The following is a 10,189-nucleotide window of genomic DNA, read 5'->3' on the forward strand; positions in this document are numbered from 1 at the left end:
CCAGCTCTACACCTGGTTATCTCAGATTCTCCAGCATCTGCAGTTCCTACTATCTCTGAAACAATTACAGACCTGTCAGTTTATCAAATTCTGGAGAAAACTTACCAGAATCCGACAAAGACAGGGACTATTCAGCAGTTATGAAACTGAAATGTCAGCGTAGCTGTGGAGAGAGAAACCGTCACCTGATCTAAGTGATTTTTTGTTGTTTGAGTTTTATTTTAGGTAGAGCATTGGAGAATTAGATTAGTAAACCCACACACAAGCAGCTGCTAAATCGTCACGTGTACATTATAAACTCCTGTTACATTTCTACATAAATCAGTATTTTGTGCACCTAAATCAGAGACTACACAGATGGAAGGGTTAGAAGATTACAAGAAACATATTCAACACAAAATAAGCTAAGTGCAACAATCAATAATGCCTTTTCACAATGCATGATAGCATTTTAACCACACCAGGCATGTCCTGGCAGTGGTCTGTAAACTGTGAATTTGTAGAATTCATTTAACTCTTCCCTTTCAGATTTTTGTCCCAATTTAAAAATAACTAGTAGTAAAGCTTGTCTTCAACAAGGTAAAGGTTAGTTTATTATGCTGAAAGAAACAGTGAAAAAAGTTATTACTTAAAATACAAAAGATACTTAAAAGTAGGTATTGATAAAAGATACTTAAAAGTTGAAAGAAGCAGGCAGACTGTTAACATTGCACGCCCATTACTTGCTTGAAAGATTCTCTCTGGAGGCGAAGAGTTGGGAATTAGAAGTCAGAGTGAAGGCTCGTTTAGTTTGCTTTCACAGCACCACAGGTTATGGTCATTGGTACCTTGGTTTTGTACAACAGTCGTTTAGCTGGGGTGCCTTTTTCAGTCTCCCTTTCTCTCACTGGTGTGCCTCAGAACTCGACGAAGAGTTCTGCTCAAGATGATATCTTGCAACCCATCTTATACAGATCAAAAGATTAGGGTCACCACAATATTAACTTTGATAGATCATGATTCCACAAAGCAAAGCCAATTGCGTTGGAATTTCCAGCGGTGTCCTTCCAGTCTCCTGTTTTCTCAGGAGTTTTGAATTCTCTCATCTTTAGAAGCACCCATTATGTTGTCCAAGGGTTAATCAATTTGAAAGGACTCCCTTGGTGGTTGATACTGAAACAACATGTCAGTCTGCCTGCCTTTTTGGGTGCGGTACATCAACAAAAACCAGTCATGGGACTTATGGAAGCCACTTTGTAAAAACTGACACCACAATCCTGCAGCAAGATCAGCCTTCTTTCTAAAATACTTAAAATTACTCAGTTGTGGCAATATCAAACCCTGAATCAAGAATTTGTTGTCCCTTCAAACAAGTTATTTCTGGATAAAGTCATTCACTTCCTCCTTTTCCATTCCTAATACTACAGTCACTTAGAATTGTTACAATTTCCAAAATTCAAAGCAGACTTGGTTTAAAATAATTATTTGCATGCCACCCAGGTTAATATACCAACATGCCATGGATTCAAATTTGATAAAAGCTAACAAATTAATACCTAGTATCAAAGTCATCCACAGCTACTTTCACACATCTCCTTTCAAAAAAAAAGGGTGAAAGCGTGTGCACACCTTACCTGCCAACGCCCTCAGGGAAGGAAAGTGGAACTAGAATTGAAGAAACCCTTCTCACACTTACTGCTGAGAGAAGTGTCCGCCCATGTAAGCTTTATGGTTAAAAATGCATTCATCACAATGTGGTGTACATATTGTGGTTGCTTCAGCATAAAATGGTCAGTCTAAACAATTTTGTTGGTAAAATTTTATATTCTAAGCTCTTAGAACAATTTCCTGGTTTCAAATGTTGTTCAAGAAAATTTACATGATAGAAGATTCCACAATATTTTAATAAATCAAAAAAGCAAATTCTACAAAATACTTCCACATAATACTTCATAGGCCATTTTTTAAACTGAAAATTTCACAAAAACAGTCAAAGAGGTGATGGTAATCCAACACAAAAGCAAATGATCCAGACAAGAAATATACTGACTACAGTAGGAGTGTAGTTAAGTGATAAACCATTCAATCGATCAGCCAACATTTCAAGATCCAAATGACATCTATGGAGGGCACAAGACAAGGAGGTCAAGTTAAGCAAAAGCAAATAATTCAAAGGCACAGTGTCGACAGCAATGTGAACAAGTACATCCACGTATATTTGGCCCCGATTTAAGAAAACAATATTTTACTCTTGAATTGAATTTCACTGGGCAAGTCATTGAACAGATGAGCCTCACCAGAATATCAATACTGCATCAATAGTCAGAAGGAGGACACAAGAAGAAAATGCAATTCACCCACTGACGTTCAATGATATATAATTTCTGACAGTTAACAGCACAATGTTAAGTTGTTTCTGACCAAATAGCAGCAATAGGGAGGCGAAATTCCTTTTCAAAAAAGATATTTTTGGTTTATTTAAATTTATTGGAAAATTTTTATTCCACAAGATGATTGCATAAATCAAACTAACAACAGGAAAGTCACCTAACAGATAAGTTATCAGAGAGAAATCTCTCCAGTTGTACTGATAAAGCTTGGCTGCTCTGCGACACTCACTCAGCTATTACATAACAGACACTAAATATGCCATTACGTGCAATGACTCAACCAATTGCTTAGTAAAGAAATATCAAAAACAAGACCAAACAATTTCTTCAAAAATAAGTAAATCTTAAATACAAATATAGAAAATCTTAATTTATCAGAAATTACAATTGCTTCTGCACACGGTGATTGGATCATGATCATTAGTTTTGCATGAACATCCTGTGTGCCAAAGTTTACCATTTAAATAAGTAACTCAGCTTTATTTAAGTTAACAAAAAAAAATTCTTAAACTTTACAGTTGATCTAAATATTATACACCAAAATGTTTTGCAATAAGTTATCTTTCCTTAGCAGATAAAATTAACATTGCAGCATAATTCAGCTTAAAGCAGGTTACTATCTCAAACAGCAGCATTTTCTTGGTATTACCTTTGTTCAAAGTCAGTCAAAAGCATACTTCAGTAGGAAGCATGGGAAAAGGGGTGTCAAGTCACGGGCTTCTTCCCAAAGATCAGTCAGCAGAAAAATACTCATTTCAAAAAGGAGGCTTCAACATTATTCTAAACCAAAGTAAAAATATCTAATTGGAGGTGTTATAATTGGAGGTGTTATAATTGGCAGCTTTAGCAACCAACACATTACAAAATGTACTTTGTTTATAAATCCAGCTATTCAACGGAAATATTCAAAAAAAAACACACCAACTTTAATAAGCATAGACAAGGATTTTAGCAGTCCAAGACTCAGCTATCACAATCTAAACTTGACCCAATCACAAAATTTGAGATAGTATAGGCAGTACAAGATGCAAACATTAAAAAATTCATCAGAAAACTGAATCCACCTCATACGAGACTGCAACCATTGTATTCCAGTAGAGTGGCAATCTTTATCCAACTAAAAAGACCACAAGAGAGTGACACCACCACTGCCTCCTTCCCCCCTCCCCCTCCCCCTCCCCCCGCAATCAGGAACCAAATGATAAATACTTTCCCAAATAAAATTGCTTTATAATTATTTCTGCAGGGCAAAATTGCTACATTTCCCTCCTTTCATCTCATCTTTTGGAATCTATATTGATGTTAGGACTATTACAAACTATAAAAGAAGGCACAAATAACCGATATAATACTAATGTAACAATAAGTTGATTAGTGCAAAACAGTTCTAGTAGACTTCTGTGCTAGCAATTTGACTATAGGGTAACCAGTCGCCAAATGGTTAGGTTTGAAAACAAATTCATAGGTGCCTCTCTTCTTTGCTATCTAGAGAAATGTCATTTCCACAAACCACTACATCATATCACATTTCTTGTCTTGTGTACATCCATCGGCTTTTTCAATTTCTTGGATCATCATTTTGAAGATTTGTACTGTAGTCTGAAAGAGAAGCAATTCAATAAATATTCAACACTTTAATGAGGCATATTCTCAAAAGGTAAGTACTATGGCATACAGATGATGAACCTAGGACAGTAAAAGACTGGCCCCCACCATTTGATTTAAAAGTTAGTCTGTAGCTCTCAGCAAGTGTGCTAGTGGTCCACATCCAAAGCACAAGTTTTGAACTGTACGTGATTAGTGTTATCTACAGGTCATAGTGTAGGAACAGTTACAGGTTTGGGCCATTTCACATGCATCTATAAACAGTGGTGCTGTGAAACTACCTAAATCTAACACTAATTCATTTTTGTGCAAAAAATTTAACCCCTCAGTATCAGCAGTCACAAACAGCCAAATAAGTTCACCCGTGTTTTGCGCAGTGTTTGTTCAGCTCCCTTCAGGAAGTTCTGTACTCAAAATAAGTCTAAAAGTGATGTAAAAGCAGAAATTGCTGAAGAAACTCAGCAGGTCTGGCAGCATCTGTGGCAAGAAAGAAGATTCCACATTTCAGGTCTAGTGGCCCTTCTCCAGAACTGTTAGTACCTCAGAAAAGGTGATATAGGGACAGAGCCCAGAGAGAGAGTGAGAGAAAGACAGTTAGGGAGACAAAGGGATGGATAATGGCGAGCTGGGGAGAAAGAAAAGTTTACAATGGGGACGATACTAGGTGAAAATGGGTTAGCTGTGCTGAAAGAACCATGTGTCATGACAGGACCAGTGTGGGTAAATAACAGAGGAAGGTGTTCAGGTTCTAAAACTGTTGGACTCTATATAAAGGAGTCCTGAAGGCTGCAGGGCCCCAGAGTGGAAAATGAGGGACTGTTCTTCCAGCTTGTGCTGGGCCTCACTGAAGCACTGCAGCAGGCCAGAGATAGAAATGTTGATCAGGGAACATGGTCATGTGTTGAAGTGGCAGGCAACCGGAACTTGGTCATTTTTGTGGACAGAATGTAGGTGTTCCACAAAGTGTTTACCCAGTCTGTGTCTTGTCTCCCCAACATAGGGAACACCACATTCTTGCCTTCTGTTTGTCCTTTGCCCACCCCCACATCCCAGGTCCTGTCATGACATGGCCTGTTTTCAGCACAACAAACACATTTTCACGTATCATCCCCATTATCAGCTTTTCTGTCTCACTGGCTGACAATTATCCATCCTTTTTCTGCTAGCTATCTCTCTCTGTTTGAGCTCCGTCTCCACCTATTCACTTGTTTTCTCTCCTCACAAACCCCCACCCCACACCCCACACCCCACTTTCTCTCCGCAGGTGCTGCCAGGCCTGCTGAGTGTCTCCAGAAATTTCTGGTTTTGTTTCAGATTTCCAGCATCCACAGTTCTTAAATTTCATTTTATCCCAAAAACACATCCAGGAACTGCAGACACACATCAAGATGGGTAAACAAAAATACATTTTAAAAATAATATTCAAGGGATGGTACAGGGAGAGGCATACTGCATCTAGAATCAGAGAATCCCTCCAGTGTGGAAGCAGGCCATTCGGCCCATTAACTCCACACCAACTGCCAAAGAGCATCCCACCCCACCTACCCTATCCCCGTAACCTTGCACTTCCCATGGCTAATCCTGGACACTACTGGGCAATTTAGCATGGCCAATCCATCCTAACCTGCCCATCTTTGGACAGTGGGAGGAAACCAGGGCACCCGGAGGAAACCCACGCAGACACAGGGAGAACGTGCAAACTCCACACAGACAGTTGCCCGAGGCTGGAATTGAATCCAGGTCCCTGGTGCTGTGAAGCAGCAGTGCTAACCACTGAGCCACTGTGCTACCCCCATCTGCGTCTTCTGCATCTATGTTGTAGAAGTTTTACTCCATGTAGTCCATTACACTCCAGTTTCCCACTGCATTTAAATTTTGTATGCACTGTTGCAGTAACACTGTTAGCTCTGTACAACATATTTGGCAGCAGTAACACTTGGGGATCAGCAGTAAAAATCAAACCACACTACTAATATCATTGTGGTGCAACAAATTTAGACAGCCAAATTAAAGCTTTAACTAATATTCGTTTAAGTTAGGATTCCAGAACATAGTTCCTTTTGTGAATCTGTCTCAGGGTAGCAGATGAAATCAAATATGGGGAACAGTTCCACAAACCATGATCTAGAATCCAAGAATCCAAAACAAAACAACACTTGCATAAAATCAGTTTTAGAATTAAACACTGTTACTAATTTGATAATATATTGCTTCCTTTGGGGAGGAGAACATTTAGGTTATCAACTTTTCTCTCTAGTCACTTACATCATTCTGTTTTGCTGAGGATTCCAAGAAAGCAGCCCCCCAGGAATCTGCAAGCTTCTTCCCTTCTTCAGTCTGCACCACCCTATGGAAGCAGGAGTAAAGACCAACATAGATCTATGCAATTCTACTTCAGAAACAGATTTCAAAGTTTCGCCCAAATAGCTCATCCAGTTTATGCAAATAAAGAAAAACACCACAGATTTAAGTCCCAGTTGGAAGTAATTACTTCCTCCACCTCCAAAATGTCACCCCTCTATTCCAAGAGACTGAATACTGTTTGAGTACAGTTCTACAAGTTCAAATCAATATAACTGATTATTCACACAGACTCAGATGAATGTTAGGAAACTATGCTGGCGAAAAGGAAAAAAGAACACACACAGGCAAGTCACCCTGAGACACGCGTGCACACTGATCAACAAGGTTTACTTCATAGCTATCAGGAGCAGATCCCTGGGCAGATTCTGCCTTTCTCTAACCACGGAAACACAAAACGTCAGCTGTACACCGCTCCAACCCCTGCTAATTCAATGCAGACCAACTATAAAACCAGAGAAGTTCCCAGTCTAAATGGCTAGGAGCATCATTACATGATTACATATTGCTCTTATCAAATTACAGTTGTAGGTAACCACCATATATTCACAACAGTCCTACACCACAGGTGTTAGCTGGTTTAGAATCTATGTAAGACATCCTTCTGCCAACAATGATTGGAGGTTCAGTGTGTTCATGCTTGCTGACAAAAATTCAGTCCCCCCCCATGTTGTTTGTGTCCATTCCATCATTGTCTTCTTTAAAGATGCAAATTATGTTGTTCTGGTTGCTGTTCAGTTATGCAGCTTACATCGAACTATCACAATACTTAACAGATTTAGGAGAGAAACCAACAAATTATGCCCAAGTATCAGAATTGTAGCTGGAAGGCATCAGCAACCTGTTCATTGAGGGCTACAATTGACGTATGGACTTAACCATAGTAACCCTAGCTCAATTGATAGTATTCTAAGAAAAATTATGAGCCAAGTGTGAGGAATAGCCCTTGCCCCAAGTTGCTAGTCTCTCATTTGCTGAGCAGAATCAGTTATGGAGAAAGATTAGGGTAAAATACAAGTATTGGAGCAGTTGCTAGGAAAGCACAGACCAGCATGATGGGCTCTGGGTGATCACATGTACCAGTTACACATTAACGGAATGGAAGCCTTCATAATTCCTAAAAGTTGGAGTTTGCATGGAACAGCCCACACGTCAACATGCATGCAGCTCTGGACTTGGGGAAATCTTATATTTTATGCAAATCCCAGAATTCTAATCTACTATTTCTGAAGGTCAAGTGAAGCAAGGGAAAGTGCTTGCTCCAAGGCTTCAGTCACCTGCCAAATAGTAGCAGGAGCTTTAGTTTAACTGATGTTACAGATATTCCCTCTGGTAGTCACCCAAGACAAAGACATTCAGGGCTGCAGTGATCTTGATTGCAATAAGCAATGTTGCACTCTGTGGCAGTTGGTTGCAGGTTAAACAACCTCTTTAGAGAATTGAAGCCTTCATATGGACTTCTCCTTAGAGAGCTGCAGGTATATTGTTCAGACCTATAAACTCAGTCGGGTGGTTAAAGTTCCCCGCAAGCAGGTCTCCATTAATTCTGCTCTCCCTTTACCAACAGTTTCTTGCTTCTTACCTCAGTGAAATTCCCAGAAGGATTCGCTCATGAAACAAGTGCAAACCTACAAACCTCTTAAGAGTTCAGAGTACTCTAAAGGTGACTGCAGCACTGAGAAATTGTGCAAGAAAGAAGCAGAACTACCAAACACAAGTGAAGTGTCAGCAACAGATTTTTCCTCTGGAACAGTTGAAGATCCTTTTAAATATCCATGGAAACAGTGGCCTCTTACTTGCGCCAACCATATTTCCTGGGTGGGATTAGGAACAAAATGGTAGAAATTTTTAAAAAAAGTGTATTTGGGGAATGGGACTGTACTTGTATCATTGAACCCCGATTTCCATTTATTAGTAAAAGGACTCTGCCCATTTGGTGCAAGAGCTCTAGATCAAGATCTGTCCAAAAATCAAACTGGAAGACAAACAGCTCCAATTCTGCACCAGATTTCGATCCCACTTACACTGTTTTCAGAAACATGTTGGACATTCTGAGATACAAAAATGCCCATTGTTCCCAACTCCCATTATCTGGCTTATTCCCTACATGCTCTTACATTGAAGAAAAGCTGTTTTAAAGTTATTCTGGATTCTGATACCAGCAGTTTCTGGTTGAGCATTTCATCTTAACTTCTAGCCTCCCGCTTTGCTCTTTTTTGCTATTATCTTAAATTTCAACCCTTACCAATGCAACCTTCAGATCACAATAATTTTATTTTATTTCATTTCATGTCCCCCCCAATCTCTTCTTAACCTTCTTTGTTGTAATGAAAGGAACCCCCATTTCTTGATAGTAGGTTTGAGGAGCAATAGGCTTAAGGAATGGACAGTGAATCTCATTTCCACACTACATGGTCTTTACAACTTTACTGAAATAAGGCATCCAAAATGGCTCTTCTAATCTTACTCTTAATTAGAGCATTCACCTGAAATGTGAACTGTGATCCATTGATGTTGCAAGATTGCTGAGTATTTGCAACACTTTCTGTCTTCACTTTTCTAACATCTGCAGTATTTTTCTTTTGAATCCATTAACTATGCTTCTCATGTTCCATTCTTTAACAACTTCCTATTAATGCTGCCATATTCCCTCTAATACTGTACACCTTAATTTTAAGAAGTTTTGAGTCATCCTAATACCATATCAAACCACATATAATAGACTGAAGTTTTGAAGATGACATACCAGGCTCCAAACATTAACTGTTTCTCTCTCCACAGATGCTGCCAAATCCATAGAGTTTCTCCAGCACTCTCGGTGTTTATTTCATATTTTCAGCATCTGCAGCAATTTGCTTTTTTACATCTAACAGTCAATTCCTTTCACAATACGTCTAATTTTTTTTTTTTTTTAAAAACAAGTTTGTCACAAATGAATGGCCTACAACAATTCCATGTTGCTTGTCCATAATTAACCAACGTCTTTTTAGACTACCATAAATTTCATCCTGTAGGGACTCTACCAAGTTTGCCCATCAACATGGTTAAGTTGAAAGATCTAGAGTTACCTGGTTTATCTCTTTGTGGCAGAAGCATTACACTGGCAAACCTTCAGTCCAATTGCACAATTTGCATATCCAAGGACATTTGAAAGATTGTGACCGGGGCCTCTTATTTCTACTGTATTTCAGAATCCATAGCTTCAGGGTCTGATGCTTATTGTGTTTTGGAGATTCAGCAAATGATCTTATTAAAAAGTGTTACTATCTCATCATGTCTGATTATTCTATTTCATCACATAGCCAATATGTTTTTCAAAATCTCAATTTGTTTAAAGAAAATGAGGTAGAATATTCATTATACATCTTTGCTATTTCATTTACTATGAGATTTATTTTTACAATGGTTTAAATTAATGCCCAGGCTCTGGGTATTGACAAGATTATTAACAACTGGATTATGGCATTTTAACCCATCCTTACTCAGCTTCAAGGTGGTAGCAAGTTATCATCTCATACTGCTGCAGTCCAGATGAAGGTATCCCCACAATGCTCTTAAGTAGGGGGCTCTAGGGGTTTGAGCCAGCAATAATGAAGGAACAGCAATAGAATTCCAAGTCAGGATGGTATTTGGCATAGAGAGAACTTGCAGGCAGTGGTGTTCGCATGGATTGGCTGAACTTGTTCCTCGATGTGGTAGAGGTCATGGGTTAGGAAAGTGCAATCGAAGGAGGCATGACAAGTTGCTGCAGTGCATGTTGTCAATGGTACACACTGCAGCCAGTGTGAGCCACTGGTGGAGGGAGTGAACATTTAAAGGCAGCAGATAAGGAGACAATCAAGAGGGATAGTAGG

At 39.1% G+C, this 10,189-nt stretch overlaps 1 protein-coding gene across 6 annotated transcripts in view; it reads right to left on the reverse strand.

Annotated features, from left to right (window-relative positions):
- Positions 1 to 1,864: 1,864 nt before the first annotated feature.
- Positions 1,865 to 10,189, reverse strand: part of rhebl1 (Ras homolog, mTORC1 binding like 1) — a 44,937-nt gene continuing 36,612 nt past the window's right edge. For all 6 annotated transcript variants that reach the window (XM_048619034.1, XM_048619033.1, XM_048619031.1 and 3 more), the window contains 2 exons: positions 6,240 to 6,321; positions 1,865 to 3,968 (listed from right to left, as the gene is read on the reverse strand). In XM_048619034.1, coding sequence (XP_048474991.1) covers positions 3,882 to 3,968; positions 6,240 to 6,321 — 169 coding nt within the window. In that variant the 3' untranslated portion in view covers positions 1,865 to 3,881. The remainder of the gene's footprint in view (positions 3,969 to 6,239; positions 6,322 to 10,189) is intronic.

The sequence above is a fragment of the Rhincodon typus genome, chromosome 41, assembly GCF_021869965.1.
Source record: "Rhincodon typus isolate 14 chromosome 41, sRhiTyp1.1, whole genome shotgun sequence".
NCBI lineage: Eukaryota > Metazoa > Chordata > Chondrichthyes > Orectolobiformes > Rhincodontidae > Rhincodon > Rhincodon typus.